Here is a 23,461-nt window from a genome sequence, read left to right on the forward strand (position 1 = left end):
TCTTGTTTTATAACCGTAAGTTATATTCACTCAATTTATCTTTTGGGGAAAATAAATGGTTGTTCGTTTCTTTTCTGAAATCATATTATATGAGGATTCCCATTATTTTACTAAAAATTAAAATTATTATTCAGCTGATTTTATGAGCCCAATCAAAGTGGATTTCCAATGTGACTGTACAGATATGGTTTACTGATATAAAGAAAAAGGGGGAATATCATAAAAACAGGGAATTGGACTTTTTATCTTTTTTTTTTTTTTTAATGCCTTTGCATAGTTTAGCCAGAAGAAGAAACAAAGAAATTAGAAATAAGCCGTAGCTGATTATATTTCTTTTTTTTTTTTTTTCCTAGAAATGGTCGATTTGAAGAATAACGATCTACTCAAATAAAGATCTACTTCACACCCAATATAAATAGTTTATAAGAAACATGCATGTATTCATACCACTTTACGCATATGCATGTATATATACAAATATGTATTTGCACACATGTGTGTATTTAAAGCTTAAGTATAACGGAACAACCCAGAAGGAATTAATTTATGCAAAGCATATCTTTGCAACATATTTAAATGGCTTACTTATTTTATGGTCTAAGCTCTACTAGTGAAATTACAACTTTCGTCATTTTCTAAAGAATAGATTATTATTTGGGGGGAAATGAACGAAAAACACCATATTGTTGCAGACTAGTCTGTTTTTATTTACAATTAGAGATATAAATTAGTAAAGAATTCTCGTTAAACAACCAAAGATTGTATAACCATCAACGTTTCAAATAAAAACCAGGCAAAATTTATTTACAAAAAGTTCAGATTCCATTGCAATACAACTTGCATAAATTACTAGAAGCTTTATATCGTTACAAAAATAAATATCAAATTTGTTTCCACTTTGTAAGGACTCAAGTTCTCCAATCACGTCTTTATTATCTCTACTGTATACATCTTTTACAAATAAATTTTACAATAAATCCTATCACACCTATCGAATATATACCGTGGCAATGAAGTGATCAATTCAAGATATCCTGAGAAAAACAGATCTGTTTTCAAAAGTCACACATACATTGGGGAAACTATACTATACCAGCAAACTCACATATGTCCAACAAAATTCTGGTTTAATAATTAGAGTCTGAAGATTTAATAGTGCTCTGTGGTCTTCTTTTATACAGTGGCACAAGATGTGATCCGGATTTAGAGATTTGTTATATATATTAGCTCGGGGAGAGATGATGGCTTGCTGACTTTTTTCAAAGCAATTGTGACACCTACCTGTGGACCAAGGAAAAAACCAGATCATCCAAAAATCCTTCAATTACACTCTAACACCCTCTAAACGGGGGGGTGGGGGGGGGTGGGGGGTGGGGGATATAAAATAAATAAATAAGGAAGTAAGGCAAAATTCTTACTCGTCTAATTTCTTCTCGCAAAAAAATTAGTTGAAAAAATATCGACAAGGCGATTTTTTTTTTTTGGTTGTTTATTTAGCCCTCCCTAAAATAGCGGAGGTATTAAGACTGCAATTGCTAGCTAGGCAAGAGGCAGTTCACAGATAACATACCCTGCTCAAGATGCATGTCGGTCTCTCTAGTAATTGTCTCCTTTTGTTTTAAATACACGGTCACTACTTGAAGCCTCACTCAGAATGTACGATTTTAGCACTGCCACGTGAGCACAAGCACTTTGTTTTTAAACAACAATACCTTCAAAGGTTTTTGTTTTGTTTTGTTTTGTTTTTTTCCTAAAGCTTCCTTTCCGTAATATTTAAATAGTCCTTACGGCTTTGCCTTACACAAGCGAAGAGTATGCAAGGTGAGGGAACTGTCTAACCTGACTTTGAAATTAAGAGAAACCCGAGAAAGAAAAGTCGTAATGAGAGTTCTAAAAATCCAGCAGAAAACAGTGTCTTACTTCGTAATCAGACTCTTAAGTAATGAAGCACGAAATTAACGTTAAGCAAGTCTAGAACTGTGCAGCGTGTCTTAGACCTGATGCCAAATGATCAGTGTAATAGAAAATGTTCTCACTTACTTGCATTGCTGTGTGATTGCACTTCTATAGGTATGGTTGTACTCCTACTGTGCAGACTTCAGTGGGATCTGTCAAAATATAACCGTCAGTTAGTCACAGGACACAGCCAGATAACTAGATTATACAGTGTGTGTAGGTCCCAACCCTCACTCGCTCAGAATTCATAGCCAGGGCGTTTAAAAGGCTGGCCAATATTTTATAATTGCCCGTAACTCGAGTATTTTGTTAGAATAAACTGACAATCATATTAGTGCAAAACTTTTTCGGGGGGGGGGGGGGGGGGGGGGAACCGAGGGTTAAAAATGTCACGTTCCACGTAATTTCACGTCCAAAGTCAACAATTATCTGAACCCAAAGCTGCAAAAACCCGTGAGAATACTGAAAACAAAGAGAGCGAAACAATTTGTCGGGAAAAAAAATAAAATTACAGGCAATGACACCAGAGCGCTCTGGATATCTTCGTGTGCAGTTTTTCTTTTGAAAATCACTTTTAGAAGCTGTGTCTGCAGCCTGTGAGACTGCTCTAAAAGTCGTCTTTCACATTTCCCCTCTCGGTGCTTAGAGGCAGGTATCGATGGGACGGTGACATGCCGATTTTAATCCCCGGATTATACCATTGCCCATCCTCGCTCGGCGGTGGTACTGGTGGCAGTGCGCTCTCCCTGTTTTCTCCAGAGAAGGATTCGGCATTTACAGTGTATAAAGGACTCGTATGGGTCGGGGAAGGAGGGCGAGGGAGAAGAGGGAAGAAAGCGGCAAAAACGAGTCACCTACCTTTCTTAGAGTCATAACTAGAGGGCCTGTAATGTTGTTCTAGCTGGTTAGTGATCGTTTTCAAAGAGTCACTGCTCTGCTTGTGGACAGAGCTGGCATTTAGGACAGTCTGACTTAGTCCCTCGTTTGAAGCCACTGCTGCGGAGTTGTATCTCAGGATTCCCTGGCTCTGGAGAGCGTTAAAGTTCCCATAGTTTGTATAATTGCTATAAAAAGGTGAGGTGTAATAAATATGCCTCCCCAGGAGGGTGGAGGGCGAGTAGGCAGCGCTGTGCGGGGCGGAGGCGGGGGTGGCGGAGGAGAGCGGCGCAGGCGGGCAGCCTTGGCCCAGGGTCTGGCTCTTGAGGTCCGAGGTGGCGATTTCGGCCAGCGACCAGAGTTTGGGCTTGCTGGCCGGCGTCGGGGGCCCGGGGGAGGCGCGGCCGCCCAGCGCCGCCTTGCTGGCGCTGCGGGCGGCGTCGGCGTGCGGGTGGCCGAGGAGCGGGGCCTCCACGGCCGCCAGCGGCGAGGAGGTGGCGGGCTTGGCCGGCGGGTCGCGCTCCCCGCCGCCGCCGCCGTCGTCCTCCTCGATGTCCTCCTCCTCCTCCTCCTCCTCCTCGTCCTCCTCCTCCTCCTCGATGTCCTCGTACTTGTCCTTGCACTCCGAGCCCGACTCGCAGAGGGGGTCGCCCGCTCGGCAGGGCAGCTTCTCGCCGTCCGACTCGGCGGAGCAGGAGTGGTCCGTCAGCGAGTCGACCTGCAGGCTGATCCCTGCAAGGGTCCGCCGGGCACAGAAAGGCAGAGTCAGCGCCGGGGGGCCGCCGAAAGCGGGCGGCCGGGAAGCGAGCACGGCCACCGCCACCGCCGCCGCGGCGGGCAGGGAGACGCTGGCCGTCCTGGCCTTTTCCCCGCAATCCCGCTTCGAGGAGCATCCATCCCCACGGGCCAGCTCCGCCGCGGCGCCCCGCACCGCCCCCCGCCTGCTGCCGCCCGCCGCGGCACCTCCGCCCGCAGGCCCCCGCCCGCCCCGGCCACCGGCACTGCGCGGCGACAAGCGCCCCGAGCAGCTGGAGGCGACAGGACGGGACACGTTTTGGGGTCGCTTTTGTGAAATGCCGCCGCTGCCCCCCGCCCCCCCCCCCCCGCCCCCCCCGTTCTGCCCCGCTCCCGGGGGACGCGACGGGGCGGGATGTGGGACCACCCCGCCGCGGCCGCGGTCACCCCGCGCCCACCTTCGTCCTCCGCGGAGGTTTCGTTGCTCTCGGGCATCTTCTCGGGACTCTCCTCTTTAGTCCTCGCACCGTCGCCCTCGTCGTCGTCCTCGTCCTCGCTCTTGTTCCGCGGGGCCCAGGTCATCTTGTTCTCCTTCTTGAGCCGCCGGCGGGCATTGGCGAACCAGGTGGAGACCTGGGTGAGGGTCATCTTGGTGATGATGGCCAGCATGATCTTCTCGCCCTTGGTGGGGTAGGGGTTCTTGCGGTGCTCCTGCAGCCAGGCCTTCAGCGTGGCCGTGGCGTCGCGGGTGGCGTTTTTCCTGTACGCGGGGTCGTTGAGCTGGTAGGGGTAGGCAGGGCTGCCGTACGGGTGGTAGCTGATGGCTCCGGTCATCCCCGTCGTATGGGCGTCGTAAGGGGAGCCCTGGACAGAACAAAACGGTGGGGTTGGCAATTTGTTATTGCCGATAGTCATTAGTAAGTTGTCAAGGCGAGATCGGCGGTTATATTTGTATTTCCCCGGGATGGTGTCTTGTATCCATATTCTATGAGGGGGAGAAACGGCACCCAAAGGCCATTAAGTTGCGATTCCCCCCCCCCCCCCCCCCCCTTCCTCCGCCCAGCACACAGACACAGGCACACGCGCTTAAAATCGGCGATGTTTTAATCTTTCTGACTAATTTCAGCTCCTTGTAATTGAATATTTCCCAATATAATTTTTGAACCGCGTAGACATTTTAAAGGCCCTACAGGTAGCGTCTTGATATCTACATTTCTCTCAAAGGTTCAAAAGATGTTTCCTTTTTTGCTATAGAAAATACAACAAAGCCGCCACTTAGCAATTCACTGCACTAATGCATTGCAAATCCAATTTGCAAATCAGAAGATATGCACCGTTTCGAATTGTTCAAATGCGATGTAATTAGCATTTTAATTCGCCCTTTAACGTTTAAATTGCGCTTATTTAAGTCTGCATAATGCAAGAAAAGTTAAAGATATCGCTAAGGAACTCGCTAACTTTCAGCACGTCTCTGAATCCCACAGATCGGCGAGTCGCAGGAGCAACATCACCCAATATCCCGCACAGTTCACAACCTCGCTGCAACTTCCAGCCACTCGCCTACTGCTTCTCAACAGGAAAAACAAGCAAGCGAGATCCTCAAATCTTTTACACCACCCCAAATAAAGACTGCACGACAATTTATGCACCGTATTTTACAGACAGAAAGCAACTAGTTTCCCTGTCACTTTGCAGGGAGAGCGAACTACCCCGCTGCCATTCCCTCCTAGGATCTCGACAGCGGCTCCAGCCTCAAATTCAGGGCACAGGTCTTTGTGTGTACGGACTAGATACGTGTCTGACTCTGTGTGTGTGTGTGTTTATAAAACTATATAACCATCTAGACGTGCAGTTTATTTACATAGTTTATGGTTTTATTTATATAGTTTACGCACAGAATACACACACACGCAATTGCAAATGCTCCTTTTAACTAATAAGAAGAAAGTGAAATCCGAAACTGCGGCCACCACAACCATCTTGGGCTTAAGCGGAGCTCACAGATCGCAAACAGATGCTCCTTTTCATTCCTAAAATCCAGTTAAACCATTAGCACAAAACACTCTGAAAGTAAATAAAACCACACGGGGATAAAGCCCGCAGCGCCTCTAAACACCGACTTAAAAAGAGAGGGGGGAAAAAGAGAAAAGAAGAAGGGGGGGAAAAAAAGAATAAAGAAACCCTCCCCTATCCTACCACAGAGAAAGAAAAAAAGAAAAAAAAAGAGAAAGCGGGGGGGGATGTGGGGGGTGAGAATGAAAGCATCCAAGCCAACTGACTGAGACGATCCGTATTTCTTTAACCGGGGCGCCCGCACGGCTCCGCGAACCGAGCCCGGGTCCCAGGCCCGCCGGCACCGCGCTCGGCTGGGGTGCGGAGCGGGGCTGAGCCCCGGCCCCGGCCCCGGCCCGCCGCTCCGCTCCGCTCCGCTCGCTCCGCGCGTCTCCGCCGGCCCCGGCCGGGCTGCCCGGCGGCGCGCAGTGCGGTGCGCGGCTGGCGGTGCGGGGCGCCCGGCTGCGCGGCGTGGTGTCGGGGGCTGATGGTCAGTGTGTGAGGAGAGAGGCTGAAGATGATGAGGATGAGAATGCGGATGCTAATGAAGAAGGAGAGGGTTTCTCTTCGGTAGTTACCATGTAGGAGGGGAATCCCGTGGCGGGGTCTGTGGAGTACTGGAGCGGGCTGGTGAAGCCTGTGGCCGCCGCCTGGGCGGTGAAAGCTGCCGATCCCGGGTAAGGGCTGAACGCCGATCCCGACGAAGACCTGGCCAGCTCCTCGCTCCTGGGGGCCGCCAGCGCCGACGCCCCATACGCCGGGCAGGAGTACAGAGCCAGCGAGCCGGGGGGCTGGTAGAGGTAACCCTGAGGATAGGACATGGCTTGCACTGGCGTGCACAGGAACAGGGAGGGGGCGAGGGTGACCGGCCCTGCTGCTGCCGCTGATCCTGGCGCTGCTTTCGTGCTCTCCCTCTCTCTCTCTCCCGCCCGCCCTCTCTCTCTCTCTCTCTCTCTCTCTCTCTCTCTCCCCCTCTCTCGCTCTCTCTCCCCCCCCGGTTGGCTCTGTGCAGTTATGTAGAGAATCAGAATTGTTATATGCTCCCCCCCATGCGCTCCCGGTCAGAATAAAAACAAACAGGAGGTGAAAAAAAAAAAAAAAAAAAGAACACCCCCCCCCCAAAAAAAAAAAAAAAAAGGGAAAATAAATCGCGCGGTCAGAAATCTAACCGGGAGGGGAAGGGCATCTGGGAGAAACGGAAGAGGAGAGGGTTAATAAAAAGAGAAGGAGAGAGAGAAAGGGAGAGAAACAGAAAGGGAGAGGGGGAGAGAGAGGGGGAGAGAGAGAAGCGAGCCCCCGAAATCAGAAAAGTGGCTGCTGCATATGGAGTTCTCCCAGCCAGCCAGCTCCCCCAGCGCCTGCGAGCCTGTATTTTGGGGGAAGTATAGAGTCTGAAGTGAAGAGTTGAGGGAAGGAGCACTCGAGTTTCTGAGGGACATTGGAAAACAGAGCTGTCCGTCACCGCCGCTCATCTGCATAGCGCGGCGGGCCCGCCCCCTCCCGCTCCGGCCCCGTCTCCTCCCGCGGCCGGCAGGCAGGCAGCGAAGGCAGGCAGCGAAGGCAGGCAGGCTTTGTAATGCAAGCCAGCCTCTCCGACTGCGAGCACACTGCTGAAGCCAAACGATGATACTGCTCATCAGCTCCTCTCCGGACTCGCGGAGCCATAAATACTCTTTCGCACACTCTCCATTACACCCCCCTCTCTCCCTCTTTCTGTATCCACGCGGGGAATGGAAAAGCATATGTATTATAAATATATGCATCCCTTCACACACGCAACTTGCCGAAGCGCTATAGGTACGCGCACGTATCTTACATATGTGCATTTACACGCGTGTGGGTACGCAGGGCCAGGCTGGAGGGAGCTGGGCAGGGTGGAAGGGAAGAGCACTCCGTAAAGTACTGCCCTATATGGTAGGAACGACGAGCAGCGGCTCAAATCAGCGCATCCAGGATCGTGCTGTTCCTGGCAACGAGAGCTTTATAGTTTTCTAAGTTGCCACAAACAGTCAAGATCTAGTCATGGAGCGCGTTTGCACATGAAGGGGAAAGAAAAAAAAAAAAAAATCCCCTCATCTTTCTTTCATTTCTATGCTTCCTGGTCTGGTGTGTGGAGAAGAGGCCTGGGTGACTCCTTCCGGGGGGCTAGCTGCCTTCCCCACGCCTTTCCTCCTTTTGCAGTTCAGATAAATCTTCTGGAACACGATCACGATGTAATTAATTTCCCAAATAACGTAATCCCTTCCTCTGCCCCCTCCCTTCGGCCCTGGCCACCATCAGCTTCTAGCCGTCGCCAGCTCTGCTCCGGGCCGGATACGGGAGGACGAGACGAAGGCACCACTCTTTTCCTCTCAGTGCAAACATAAGTAAATGCATATACGTACTCGTGATTTTTTTTTTTTTTTTTTTTTTAAATGATTGGTCTAGAGGGATCCTTCAGAAACCGGCGCTGAGCTGCCCGCACCCGAGCTCTGGCCTTCGCCTCCAGGACCAGGCGCGGTGCCTGCGCGCCGTCCTGCAGCCGCCGGCCGTCCCCTGGGTGTCCGTCCGTGACCTCCCCCCCGCGCCTCCCCAGCCCCGGGGCATGGCGTTGGGCCCTGCCCGCCCCGCCGAGGCGCGCTAGGCCGCTCCGCGCCTCCCGGCCCGCACCTGCGGCCCGCAACGCCGCCGCCGCCGCCCGGGCGGGGCAGGGTCAGGCCGGCAGGTAGGGCCGGGGCCGCCGGGGCGGGAGCCACCGCGCTCCCCCCGAACCCTTCACCCGCAACCTGCTCCGGTTTACCAGCCCGGGACGAGCTGGGGGAAAAAAAAAAAAAAAAAAAAAAAATCCAACTGTCTAGGCGCTCACAAAAAAAAAAAAAAAAGGAAAAAAAAAGTCCATCAACCCGCGTGTTTTATTTTTCGAACAACTGTGAACGAGCACTTATCCCGTGTTTAACCAAATGAAGTCACTCGACGTTAACGGCCGACTTCTTCACGGCATCCCTCAGGTAATTTCAGTCAGGTAGGATGGAGATGAGGAATGCTGGGGAATCGGCTCGCTAGCGACAGGAGGGGAGATGGCAATAGCTGAAGAATTGCGGGTTAGCAGGGCAGTCTATTGTTAATCAATTAAACATGCAGCTAATAAAAAAAATACACTTCGAGAAGCCGTTTCAATAGCCTCGCGGACACAGCGGGGAAAATGCCGTGTTGCAACTACGGTCAAGTATCGGGATGCGTATACTGTCTGAAGCAATCCGAGCTTTCCATTTTCTGTTTCTAGCCTTTTTTTTTTTTTTTTTTTTTTTTTATTTCTTTCCCTTCCTCTCCTGTGAAACCCACATACCAGTTTACCCCTGCCCCTGCACGCAGCAGTAGAGATCTGGCCACCAGACATACCGGATTAATTCCTACCCAGATCTATCAGCTGGCCTGTAGAAGAGGCAATCCTTAAAAAAAGCAGGTGAGGGGGAGGAGGTTAACACCAACAGGTATTTCTTGTCATTAACTCCCGACTTCCTGATAAGAGAGTGATAAACAACTGGTAAACTCAGTGCAACAGATTACAGAAAAGACATTTGCTTCCCTGCTTGGTGATTAATGCGCATATATTAAATAAAAATAGAAACTCTAAAAACAAGAGCTTTATATAAAACACATTCATATTTCAGTAGTTCTATGGAATAATCGATATCATGCGATTACATCTGAATAGTCAATTCTTGTGTTCCGCAGACCGATTCCTAAGTATATGTGCTCTGCTTCTGAACGGAGCAGCAGCTGGAGAGCTGAGAATGCAAAATTAATTATAACATTATAAAGTCATACATGAATCTCTCTAAGTCAACCTGCATGCCTTGCAAAATGTGCTATACTCCCTGCATTTTTATTTGGGAACCCAAGTCTGTTCTTTTCCAGCAGGAGTGGTGTAAGTAAGTGTTTATCTACGCGAATTGATTGCTTTTAGTTCCTCCTCTTTAATAATTAGTGGAACAATACAGATTGGGAATACAATGGCCGTTGTGTTTACATTATAACAAGGGATTAATGCTATTAAGTGAGTGTTACAGTTATGACCTGGGAAGAGTACTTAAATAAATACCGTGATCCCAGGAGAATTGATATAATTCAGTTCAGAGAGTGTGGAGATACGCACAGGCACACAGGCACACACGAGAGATACAAATCTCCATACATCCCTACACACAATATACATGTGTTATACACGCTAGGTATACGTGCCCGTCCGTGTAAGATGTAGGTGCTGGTTTTGCCTCCATCTGCATGTCTTTCCTCTACGAAAATACATTTTTGTGATTTCGGTTGGAGGAATGTTTAAATCAGGAACATTACTCCCCTTCCCCCAAACACAAAGAGCAACAGATTATCTTTCTGATGTTTCAATTTGTGCAGTCCAAAAATATTGTTTTATATACAGAAACGGCGTTAATTTCGCAATCAGAGATTAATGGAGTAAAATATTATCATTTCAAAAGACAAGTTCTTGCGTTGATATGATTTGCATAATTTTTGTATGGCTTCAGAAAGGAATGGATTTACCAACTGCAAGGAGACGGTATGCATTTTATTACAACAAGTACACCACTAATTTGACTCTGCACAATGTGGAGAACGAATAGCTAGTGGGGTCATTTAAATATAGGTGGCGAAGTCTTTGCGATAAACAAACCAGAAAACCGTGTCAATAACGTTTTTAAATATCGGCCAGTGTGCGTGGCTGTGTTTAACTTCTTCTCGGAGTTACCTCTGTTTGATCTGAATGCCTTTCGCAGGGAAGAGGTTTTTCGTCTGCCCGGCTCCACCGCCGAAATCTAATTTTCCCATAGTACTACCCGTTACTAATAAAAAGCCGTCTAACTTGCGCTGTTAAACAGTAGAATAGTATTACATGCACTTTTTATTGGTAATAACTGTGGCAAATTAACATGCCTACACAGAGACATTAAGACTTTACACACTGCGTATTTATTTGAATAATCTATTCATTAGTACAGCGTTTACCTTCCCAGATTTTAAGCGGTGCTCTCGCCTTGTCTTCTTTAATTCAGTTTGCTCCAGCACAGTCGAGAAGGTAGTCGAGGACCACCACCACCACCCCCCCCTCCCCCGCCACACCCCCCTTGCCCCTTTTCAGCTATCGCTCATGGCCGTCCTGGGAGACAGGTTTTGCGGTTTGTCATTTATTAGCTACATGTCCTTGCACTAGTGACAGAGGCTGAAGTTTTCGGGCGGGTGAAGTTGAAAGCCCCGTCTACGGGGATGGGCGCTCCTGCTGCCCCCGCCACGGGAGCGCCGGCGGCGAACCGCGGCCGCCTGCCTGCCCCCGGCCCGGCACCCACTCGGGGCGGCTGCTCCGTGGCTACCCACTCAGGACCCCGCTCCCTTCAGTTTTACTCAGGTAAAAGGAAAAAGGAAAAAAAAAAAAAAGAAAAAAGAAAAGGAAAGAAAAGAAATAAACCCTTCGTTGGCGTGAAGGAGAGATTTCCCCGCCTCGGGAGGGCTCCCTGCGGCCCGGAGCGGCGCACACGCCTATTACCCGGACAATGCCAGTTGCCCAATTGTCATGACACCGGTCACAGCAACTTTTTAGGCAGAGCGAAGTGGAACTTGGTGGGGTTTGGAGATGTAGCACAATGCGCAGCCCAAACGGCTTCCTGTGACATAACCACACAATGGTCTGGGAATGCTTTCTCCTTTCTCTCATGAAATGGGGGACCGCCACCATCTCCCGGAGACAACGACGTGAAATAATAGACTATTGTACTTAAAAATAACAAATGACACACGCATACTGTGCAAGCGGAGTTGTCCAGTTTTCTAGTAAAAGGCGCCCAGTTTCCGAGGCTCTTTCGGAGCGAGGTGCTTTGCAGGAGCGACCTGTGCGAGGGAGGGGAGCCGGGGCGAGCTGGGCGAGCCGTTGTGCCGCAGGTCTGCTCGCAGGGTTAAAGCAAGGAGTGGGGGAAACAGCGAGGGAGAAAGGAAAAGGAAGAACTTTTCTTTCCCCATCTTCAGGATAAAATCGTTAGTTCAAGCCGTGTGTGGGAGGGGGCGCTGTGGCAATGAATTCTCCAGTGCTCCCGAGCGCTGGCAGCGTAACTGTTTATGTAAGCGCCTTCCCTGAGGTTTCTTTTCATATTTCAGGCATTACTTTTATTAACAATCCTATCTAACTGTCACCCGGTGATACCTGCGCTAAAAGGTGGACTGTTCGCATGAGTTACGGTCACTTCTTTTCCCCTCATCCCATTTTCCCCCCCCGCCTTTTCAGTTCAGTAAGAGCGGAATAGTGTATTTCATTTTCAAAATACACCGCAAGAAGGGTCTGCCCAGGGGAGCGCTGAAGAATTTAGACGACTGTCTATAACACGCAAACGCGCACAACTAGATACATATGAAACGTACCCCTTGTTTGCAGCTTCCCCCCCCCCCCCCCTCCCGGACGTCTGCGGCTTCGACGGGCCATGTCTTTACGAGGATTTAGCTCCCCCCTTTTGGGACTTTACTGGGGGGAATGTTTTGGTTTTGTTGGTTTTTTTTTTTTTTTTTTTTTTTTTTTTGTAAATAGAAAAGAAAACTAAAGCGCAACTCTGAAAAGTAGGCTTAGAAAAGTTGCTTCCCGTGTGTCACACTTATTAAGAGTCTTAGTCATTTTTTGCTTAGAGAAATATAAGCAAATATGTATCCGTAAGTATAAGATAAAAGACCTCCAAAGCTTTCCTGAGCCTGCTATTTTCACCTGAAAGGCAGACACTGTTCCTCAGCGAGAGAACAAGTGTACGATCCACCGGTGGGATAGTTCCTCCTTCTTAAGGGGCAAAGGGAAAAAAAAAGAAAAAAAAAAAAAAGCAGCAAACAAGAAATTAAATCAGTGTATCTATTTTTTTGAAGGAGCCGCCGAGCAACCCGTGCCGTGGAGGCAGAGGCACGGCGGGCTCGGAGCGGCCGCCGCCCCCCGTCGCGCTCCCCCGCGGACCCGCGGCCGCTCCCCGCAGCCCCTCAGGCCGGTCTCGGTGAGAGCGGCACAGCGCAGCCCGTACCGGGCTCGGCCGGGGCGAACCCCCCTCACCCGCCCCCCCTCCACCGTCGGCAGCGGCGGCGGGCGGGGTCACCGGGAGGGGCCGGGCTGGCTCGGGGGGTCAGGCGGGGGCGAGGGGCACCCCCCACCCCCCCCCCGCATGCTGCCGGGGGAAGAAGCGCTCCCCAGCCCCAGCCCCGTCCCCGGCCCGGCGGGAGCCCGGCAGCCGCTCCCACCGCTGCGCCTCTGGATTTTGTACGCGGCCCGCGCGTCCCCGAGAGGCCGCTTCGGAGTCCGCGGGATCCCGGCTGAGTCCCTGCAGCGCCCCGTACACCTGCCAAGCGGGCGATGGACCGGGTGAGGGAGAAGTGGGACGATTTAGCTGAAGGGTTGCTCTATTTTAAAGGCTCGCGTTAAAAGGGATTCTTCCGACACAGGAACAGTCAACAAGTAGGTTGGGGCACTTGGGTGCCCAAGGAGCACTGGTAGGCAGGCTCTTGGGAGTGCTTCACCCACAGTAGATGGGTGTACATGGGGTTCTGCTGGTTCTTCCTCATACTTATGCCAGGGTTCAAGTTGTTTTAGGCAATTTTGAAGTCACTCTGCCAGACCCTTTCCCCTTCTTGTAATTGCCATCATCTGTTTGATCACTGCTTTTAACACTAGAGAGCACCTGCTCACCTGGTTTGTGCTTTTCTCTCATTCATTCATACATTCATTCGCTTCTGTGTGTGTATACGTGTATGTGTACCCTTCCTTTGTAGACCCAGAAACACATTTATAGATCAAGCCTACCCTCCATTCCCGAACCGGAAAGTCCTACTCTCTCCAACAAATAACCTTCCTCTTTGTATTCATTCTAAAACCTGGTAGTCCCCTTTCTCAGAACAATCAACTATCCCCATTGTATGTTAAAGAGTCATTCGAGGTTGTTGGTGTATTTCCAAAAGTAGACTGAAAAAGGGCAGAAAAACCGTAGTCATATTCAGGAAAACTAACACATATTCATGCGTTTAGTGATACCATGAGGTGTTTAAAAAAAAATCTATTTAAAATTGATGCACCATAGTTCGTAAACATTCAAGTAACTTTATAATAATTTTACATTGTCTTCTACTAATGGGCAGAGTCAATGGTAAGTGAAGTTCTTAGCTTCATATTTTCATTTAAATTGATATTTCCTCCCCGTCAATGTTGAACTTCCAGTGTTCCTTACATTTAGTTAAGGAATTACTACAGAATTCTTTTTTGTTGTGTTTTGTTTTTTCTTTATGCCTTACCTTCCAGCTTTACTCCAAGTTAGAATCTTTGATTTCTGGGGGGAAGATTTTTCATAATACTGGTCCTTCATATACAAATGGTAAACAAGAAAAACCCCGAATATTACTTTGAACATTGTTGCAAGCAAAAAACACATAACACTATTTCTAACTTGTTAAAAAATGCTATCTAAGTTTACTCATATGGTCTCACTGCTTTTCCTGGCTTTATAGCAATACTAGAGTAGACTGCCAGTTGAACTAAGTTTGCAGCCTTCCTTCACATCACATAAAGGAAGGGCAGACAGACCATCTGGTCCCTAGGTTTTCAACCAATAACTGTGCAGATTTTAAGACACTTTCGTCTGGGAAAGGCTGGTCGCCAATTTGCCAATGAGAAGTCTAAACACGTGCACGTTTCTTCTCATACATCTGACTCATTTCCATCGGCAGGAGCACAGAATGAAAACTAGCTGAAAAGAAGAGTTGTGCTTTGATTCCTTCTGATATCGACATGGTTTTAAGAATGACATGAACTGTTGACTTTGTTGTGTGCTTGGCTATGCTCAGCACAACAGTGGGATCCTGTCATGGCTAAAATACTGTGTATAGGCTGACTCTTCACTCTACGGAAGTTTTGGAGAGCTTGTATTTTGCTAGTTGTAAGACATTTGGGGGAAAAAAAAGCTTGACAGAGTTCTTCTAAAAGATCTACATAAAACTAAGGCCAACACAAACTAATCAACAGATTTTCTTCAGTTTTCAGAAATACATTTTATCTTTGAAGTGTAGATTCCAGAAGTTTAAAAGAATAACTCTCTTCATTCTTATCAAGAAACAATAAATTCTGCTTTATGCAGCTCAGCCTTAAAACACATGATCTTTTAATGTATCTCTGAAAGGCAAGCAGTGAAGTGATCCTTTTTTTCTTTTCTTGGATGTTCCCCAATTGCTAATTAGCGAAGTCCTTAGAAGGTCGTGACTCCTCTGCACTTTTGAACGTGGATTTTTGAAACTGTTGTTGAGAATTATGTGATGTCATTATCTCAAACACCAGAGGTACACAATGTTTAAATTTTATTTCTCATGCAAACACACCACCCGGGTTTTTCATCTGGGACCCATTTGGTAGAGTCCTTGTAGACGAAAGATAGGAAGTGATAAGGGTGGGAAGAAAAAACAACTGATTATCCAGCAGTTTTCGCTATGACATTTTGTTTCAAATAACTCTACCCTGGGATCATCAAAATTTCTATAGTGTTCTGGTCTTTTAGTTTTTTGAAGCCGTTTGATTTGCAACCCAAAAGTTCCTCCCTTTCTCTCACTCTTTCCCTCCCCTGCTGCTACTCCTTTACTTTCACTTAGATGAGATTTTCTAGAAAGTAATGGTGTGCCAGATGCATCATGACTTGGCAATGGTGGACTTGCCTTTGTGACCTTCAGAAGGGACTAATCTCACCAAAAGAACTTTATGAGCTGCTTCTTGTTTTTTGAACTTTGATTCAATAGACAGACACGTCATATATCCTTCACTATAGGTCTAGTGAGATTTCTTTATAAACTAACAAAACTTAATTCTGCAAATACACTGATATAAGAAATGGTTCAGCACTACTCTTGTAAGAATGTACAATAGGTTTTTGGTTTTGCACGAACACAGTTAATAGGATATATGCAGTTGCACATTAGTTAATTTTTTTTCAAGGATAGGTACTTAGCTTGTAACACCTCTTGTGTTTCAGTTTAATGTATGCACTTTATCGGATTTGTGAACACTATCTACTAAAAATATTTTCATGAACTTGACTAAAAATAATGTGTGAAGGGATAAAACATTAATTCTAACCCTTGTAAAAAAAAATATAAAGGAATATTTTCCCTGTAAATATGCTTGTTTCAAATATGCAATTGAAAGAAGAAACAGTACATTTAATGTGTTCTTTTTTTTGTTTTGTTTTGTTTTAATTGTTTGTTCTGTTTTTACCTGATTAATGGAACTGTCTCAGCTCCTTTAATTGACTTTTTTTAACAGATTTTGCTTAAAAAAAATTGTTGGTTCGCTAACACTAGAAACTAATCTGTGACTTTTACTTGGGACTAGTCTTTTATCTTTTGCTTCCTCCCTTTTCCACTTTACTTGGCCACATGCTGTCTATCAGATTTACTTTTCTTAAAGTCACTGCTCAGTATTTTGTCAATGAACCATGATTGCTGTTTAGTTTTCAGGCTCACCATATTGTTCATAGGAAAACTCAGTGAAGTTAAAAAAAATTAAATAATTATTTCATCAATATTCAAGATTACTCTTTAATATTATGTAGAAGATCAAGGCTGTAATACCAGGTGGAGCACAAACGCACAGCTAAAAGGACTGCTCCTAACCTACACAGTAAATAGGACACATATATACGAATACTAGTGGGGAGGTAGTAATGCTAACAGACCTTTACAGATCTGTTAGTAAGTTTAGAAATACAAATTATGTTTTTCAAGTTAAGACCTTCAGCATAAGTTAGGTTGTAAAAAAGATGACAAGCACAGAAGAATCAAAGAAAATATTAATAGGTGAAGGGCCATGGGGGAAATCGACTTTTCCAGCCAAGAGGCAGGACCAAGGGCACAGCAGGACTGGATGAGTATAAGTAACCACGGAACGTACACAGGAGGTGAAACTTTGCACAGGATGAGCCAAAAGACAGGGAGCAAATTAGAGATATCCACTTGTATTTGTAATAATGGAGCTTTAAACTAGTGACTAGATAATAAGGGAAGGATTCTGTGATGTTCCTTCCTGCTTCAACAAACAAAATGAGACCTTTGAACTTTAGTGTCTGGGGTTGGGCAAGAATGATGTCTTCATGGACTGACGATGTTTCTGTCTCTTCATATCTTAAAGCATATGAAAGCATCAGCAGTAAGACTGTTCTCTCCGCTACTTTTATTAAAACTGTATCATGAATTGTTTCCTTCACACAGCATTTGTATTCCACTATTTTAATTAATTTGTCATATCCCATTATTGATATTTACCGCAAAGCTCTTTTAAATTGGTTCTTTAGAGTACTTCAGAGCTGATCACCTGATCTTTCTTTGTTCTTTAAAACACACCTGGGGGTCAACAACAACATGAGAGGAAATTCAGCGAAAGGCCCAAAGGTTGGATTCCAGACCAAGAGAAGGTAGATTGTTTGGCTACAATACTTGAATATTCTGTACTTTTAAACATTATGTTTTTATCGAAGCTCACAATTAAAAATTAGTTTTCTTTTGTAAATGTTATTCTGCATCATATATAACTCTAGATTTCAGCAGAATAATATAAAGAAGTTCTATCAAATAAGATATATATGACAAAAATTAGTTTCAAGCATTAGAGCACACTTTCAACGTAGGAGTTGTATATAAAACATACACTTCACATTAACTTTTGGGATAAAGCTCAAGAACAATATACAAACTGAGTACTCTTCACAAATAAGCTATGCATGCTCTCTGGGTCAGCACAAGGGTTTTGAGGTGAGCATGTCAGGGCAAAACCTGTCTCAACTCACACCCCCTTCATTTCCATTTGAGAAAAATAATTTCTTGTGGGAGTATGAAGGAAACTGTGACGGTCACCAGCTACCTGGATGACCAGGCGTGCAAGCCTGTAGTATGCACTCTGGAGTGCACTTCCTCCACTGTGTAGACCCAACCTTGTGTAGTGTATAGTGCTACGGACACTTGGCCAATGGGCATACCACCCACAGACGTATATAGGAGATCACAGAACCGCCGTTTGAATAAGCTGGCTGGTCAAGCTGGTTTGATGACAGATCAGAATCAGAATACCACAGAGGGGTAAATTCCTGTGGTTAAGATCTCTCTGAAGAAGCTGTACCAGCATCTTGGCTTTGACTTTAGGGAGTATTTTGTCATTGCTTCAAGAAGATTTCTGGAACTAAATGACATTTTCAAGGACAGTGAAATAACTAGAAGCCTATACCTTGTTGGCCTTGGTGTGATTTGGGCTAATAAGTATCTGAACCCCCGCCACAGTTGATAAAAGAAAACTCTTCTGAAATGTTTGACTACCTAATGACCTGATTAAGAATTTGGTTCCTAGGCTTGTAACTATAAACAGCACACAGCCTGAAAGCCGGTAAAAAATGGGTCCCACGTCTTTGTCTACACCGGAACTGCTATTTTTTGAAGGAAACAGATGGCAAAAATTGATTTGTCTGAACCATGGGCAGAGTATGCTTGGTTTTTGTTTACTTGAATAAAAAGGCCTTGGTCAAGTCATATGTCCTGCTGCACTCTGCTAGACTGCTGAGGCACCGAGAGTCCTACATGTCTGTGACAGGTAGAGCTGAGCCATAAACCGGGTACTTAAAACTTATCCATCACCTACTGGAAATGTAAGACACCTGCTCTGCCATACTGTTACCTTTCCATAACTTGATTGCTGAGTTCTCTCTCAGCCTATCCATTGATCCTTTTTTACTCCATATGTGATACCCTTCTGTCTATGGACTCTTGTTGGGAGAATTTCTTTGGGTTTACGTTAAAACACAATTCCTTTCACGTGCTACAGGGGAAGTGGATGGAAAATAATCTCTGGGAGGTGAAGAATAATAGAAAAAAAAATAGCATGACGACTTTTGAAAACAAGAATTGAAAAATAAAATATTAGTCAAAAGTGTTCAAAAAGCACAAAGAAATCAGAATTAAATAGCTGCTGTTTCGGAGCACAGTTCTGTTGCAAATGGTATTTTACTGTAAAGGTTATTCTGGGAAATTCGGGGCTGAGAATTCTTACTTTAGCACCAAAAAAGTTGGTTGAAATGCTAATTAAAACCAGAATTATAAAAGACCCAGCTGAAAATAATATGATGGAGACAGATCACCATGGCTTCTGTAAAAGAAATCTGTGCCTCTGTAAGCTATTCACATTCTTTTAATTGTTGGGTGTGATAACAAAAGAGTGAATACAAGAAGATTGGCAGACATAATTTATTTGGACTTGCGCAAAATATGACAAAAATCATCCTGTAAATCTCATGGATTAGCTAGGTTCAGTAAATAAATGTGGACTTTCTTATCAACAGCTGCATCCACTCATGAGGTCTCGCTGTCCTCAGTGTATCAAGAGCTAAGAAACTTGAAATAATTTTCAAGACCCACTTCTCTTTTGTGATGGTACTTTAGCCAACAGAGCAAAGTATTTAACATAAAGGTGCAACACTGATTTACACAATGACATAGTAATTGTGCTAATATTATTTTTACCTAATTTTTATTGCTTTAATAAGTCTGGTTGTTATTCTGAACAAAAATGACCTAGTTTTTTCCCTAAAAAGTCCCTATCTCTTCAATCTGTCATCATACAAGCTTTTTAATGTCTAGAATAATTTTGTTCATCTGCCTCTGCTTTTGTTAGCAACTTCAGCAACTAATTACAATTTTGGGCAAAGAAAGTCTTTGTTCAAGATCCTCATTCTTTATACAACAGTGCCAGAACACCCAGAACACAAGACTTCCCAGAGCTGCTCCAGGAAAAAAAATGAAATGGCAAAGACCAAACTTGGTATTCCTATAATGTTAAAAAGCCTTCAAAAGATCAAACTGAGAAAGAGAAGGAGAGAAAGAGAAAGAAAGAGAGAGAATAAAGAAGAGAAAGAAAGAAAAAGAAGAAAATAAGGAAAGACAGTGAGAGAGCTTTCCAGTGAATTCTGCTTTTCAGATTTAAGGAAAAAAAAAAGAGGAAGATAATACTGATTTAACAAAAGGAAGATTTGTCCTCAAGAGAAACACTGAAAACAACAGAAGTCCCCCATATGAATTCATCAGCACCAGAGGACTCAGTCGATTAGGAACAGAGCAGATACTTTTTATCTCAGGGACATCAAACTGATTTTACCTGGTTTATTTTCCAGCATCCGGGTGCCTGCTGTGTTCCATATTCACCCAGCATTACTGAACAGGGACAGCATAAACCTAACCTGTATTGACACACTTAAAGAGTATTTTTCCCTGACACCTAGAATCGTGCATACCTGGTACTCTGGGAGCCTGCGTGGATTCAAAAAGCAAAGTAACTTTGTTCCTGAGGTGTGATACTAAAACTAATAAACTTGTCTGACAGTTGGAGATGGGGCATCTGTATGGCACAGCAGCAGGCCATATGGCTTAGCACTTCAGGTCAGCATTAGCTCAAGGCACTCTTCCTCCAGCACAGTTTGATGTGCTTGTAGATTTCTGGGAGGTCTGGGAACGTGTGAAAATACTCTGTAGGCTCAGTTTGTCCTAAAGGCCTCAAGTTTTCATTTTCTGCTTAACCTCTCAGATCTTCTTCTTATTCAGGAGAGTCCTTAGCCTGCAAAGGGAGTGTTGCATGTCCTTCAGCTCATCCTGAAAATAATTTCTTTTCTTAAATAATTGAAATCCACTAGTGATGCTGACTCTGGCTCTGTTTTCTCTCTAAATCCCAAATAGGAAACTTTTGTCGTGCCTATGAAAATCTACAGAATAAAACCTGCCAAAATATGTTGAGCCTTTTGGTAAAACAAGCTTTTAAAATCACTGTATCTGAAGTTACCAGGTGAGATTCCCAGCTAACAATTCAGTTTTTACTAGTAGGGAGACAATTTCTGCTAGCAGAGACTTTGACCCGTAATTGTTCTGGGGGAGATATTTGTGTGGAGATCACAAGATGTTCTGTCCTGGAATGTCTGGTACACAGGCATCTAAGAAGGACTGAGCAAAAGGAGGGGAGAAGGAATGTAAAAGAAAATGGAAAATAATAAAGAGCAACAAAAAACATTCATGGCATATCTGTTTTTAATTTTTATTCTTAACAGATCTGGGTTTCTGGTAGGCTATTCTGGTTATGACTAAACTAAGTCTTTGGGGGCACTTCTGGTCTGTATGGCCAGAAAAAGTTCAGTGCTTACATGCTTTTTAGCTCTTAATGTTTGCTTGTTTGTGAAGCTGAGTGAAATTTTTCAACCATTCTTTTTTTTTGGCAACAGAGGCAGAGATATACCAAAACATTTTGCAAAATGGTGTTAATTTTGTTGAGTGCTCCACTTTGAAAAGAAACTTATAATTTTTTGAAAGAATCAAATGCTTCCTTTTGACATTTTTGTAAGTGAATCATTTCAATTATTTCATTTGAAATGACATTTCTTTTTGAAATTTCCCTTTAATTTTTTGAGAAAAACAGTTTTAAAAGGTTTGAACTCACATAAAATATTTTGGGTTGCATCACTTTTGCAATGTTTCATGAAATTATAAAAAATAAAATAGTTTTCAATCTGATCCAAAACAAACCTTTTCTTTTTTTTCTGAAATACCAGTGAACCAAAATCCTTTTTTTCCCTATTTGACCTACTGAAACTAAATGAAGAATTATTAAGGAGATGATAACTAACATATTTTTCCCAATTTTTCATACACCTTCTAGAGGAAGTTTTATGCTACAGATGAAATTTAATTAACTGCTTCACACTATTTCTATCATTCACATATCTCTAGTGCTGAGGAGCAAAACTGGGGGTCCCTTCTGGTTCTGTACCTCATGAGAGGACAGACGGGGCCTTCATGATGATCTAGACTTTTTCCTTACTGAAAGCTCCCTGAAGAGACCAAAGGGTCTTTTAAAGTCAAAAAGCCAATTTGTATAGAATAGAAATGCGAACGTTTAACTTTATTTATAAAGAAACATTTTCTCTGTGAGGACAAAACCAAAAAAAGTTTATAAACAGCTTCACTCCTCTCCCCTGTTTGGTGTTAGGTGAGTACTTGCTTCCAGGTTCGGTTTCAGTCAACTCAGTGACTTTCTGGGTTGCAGCAAGCTCCGCGCAGGCCTCTCTGATCCCTAGGAAGTTTTCTTCCTGTCACCAAGGGAGCCTGGCTGTGCATATGTTCCCTGCTCCTTTCATGAGCCTCTCCATGAACAGCAGGCTCCCATCTTCTCGCTAGGGCTCCCATTCTCTTCTCCTCTCTCCGTTACACCCCGAAGCCCGGGAGCTCCTCCTCTCCTCCTCCTCCTTCCACCCAGTGTTCAAGCATACTCATCTGCTCTCCAGGGAAAGGAGGAATCTCTGCTCTCTCCAGGGGGTCCATCTGACCTAGTCACACCCTTTTTAAAGGAACATGACATACAACGGAGAACAAAAAAATAAAACAGATGCTGTCCAAAATAAACCTATTCACATGCCAGAAGAGAAAATCAGTGCATCTCCCAGGCTTGGTTCTCTCAAACCCCCATCACGTGGATGCTTAGGCCCTCCAGCTGTTTGTTCTCTGTGTATGGAGCAATGAGACCGTGTTCTGGTAACTTCTGCACAAACTGGCCAAGATCCATCGGATTTTTTGATCCAAAGCTTTTACCCATTTCCAGATTGCAACTTGTTCAGTGCATTTTACATGAGGCACATGAAAACAGAGGGAGTAAATCCAAGTTTGTTTCTCTCCCATGCTTATGAAAATAGCAAGGGCTGCATGGCCAACAATACCTAACACGGTGGGCCTACATGTCGCCTAAAAATCCTTACGCTACCATGTAGGGGCTTTGATAAGCACACTGGACGTCTTTGCGTATAACCATCTCTTCCTTATCTTCCCCCAAACTGTGCTAATTGCTACTGCAAAGGTAGCAAGCCCAAACCTAAGTCCTCTGCAGCACCCCAGTAAAGTCTGAGAGTGCCTCAGTGTCTCCATGAACAGTGCATGACTCGGGCTGGTAATTTATGGCAGAATTAGAGAGAGAGCAGGGTGAAGTTGAGAAACATTTTCAACATTTTTACTGCTGTATCTCACTGTCTTGCTATGTTCAGGTGTCTTATTTTCCTTCATGGAAGATTAATGGAATTGACTGATGATGGTTTCATGCGGTTTAAGGCCAGAAAGGATTATTAGATCATCTTAGCCTGACATCCTGTGCATTACAGGCCATAAAAGGTATATGCACATGACACGGTGCAGTGCCGTACAGAGATACCCATGCTACCTCTGAACAAATTAGCTCAGCTACAGGAAGCAATAAAGCTGCATTAGACTGGGAGCAGTGCTGAAAGCGGTACAGCTAACGTAGTCCAGGCACGGCAGCTCCCGGCTGCAGCTGTGCTGTCTCCAGTACCCAAACTGTCACTGTCAGAAGTGGCTCAGGTGCCTCTAATAAATTCCCTCTACCAACTGAACTATTTAGATTTAAACCTTTCTCAGTTTTTAGGGATGTTAAGCTGCATGTCACAGGAGAGATGAAGACCGCAGCATCACTGGCTGAGGGAGGATTTCTCCACCAATGCTCCTGGCGCTATTGTTACAAGGAAAGCAAAACCCCATTAAATTGCTGCCTTGTCAGAGGCTTGCATGGGATGACCCACACCAGTCAAACCTGGCTTCTTCTGCTGGGTGACCCCTGGCTCAGCCTGTCTCTACTCGCGGTCTGTGTGGAGAGACCTGGCAGTCCAGCTTTTTGGCTTAGAGTCCTGTTTAACTGGCCTCACAGCTAGGATTTGACATTTAAGGCGGTGTATGGAGGCAAGATCACCTCTTTGCTTCCACTTGATTTTTCTTGGTT

General features: G+C 45.2%; 1 protein-coding gene across 1 annotated transcript; it reads right to left on the reverse strand.

Annotated features, from left to right (window-relative positions):
• Positions 1-683: 683 nt before the first annotated feature.
• On the reverse strand, positions 684-7,028 carry IRX2 (iroquois homeobox 2). Its single transcript, XM_074876044.1, has 5 exons — positions 6,198-7,028; positions 4,026-4,431; positions 2,815-3,564; positions 2,041-2,108; positions 684-1,281 (listed from the first exon to the last, which is right to left on the reverse strand). Exons 1-4 carry the CDS (start codon positions 6,438-6,440, stop codon positions 2,065-2,067), a joined length of 1,443 nt encoding a protein of 480 aa, XP_074732145.1. The 5' UTR covers positions 6,441-7,028; the 3' UTR covers positions 684-1,281; positions 2,041-2,064.
• Positions 7,029-23,461: the final 16,433 nt, after the last annotated feature.

Source organism: Strix uralensis, chromosome 1 (assembly GCF_047716275.1).
Source record: "Strix uralensis isolate ZFMK-TIS-50842 chromosome 1, bStrUra1, whole genome shotgun sequence".
Lineage (NCBI taxonomy): Eukaryota > Metazoa > Chordata > Aves > Strigiformes > Strigidae > Strix > Strix uralensis.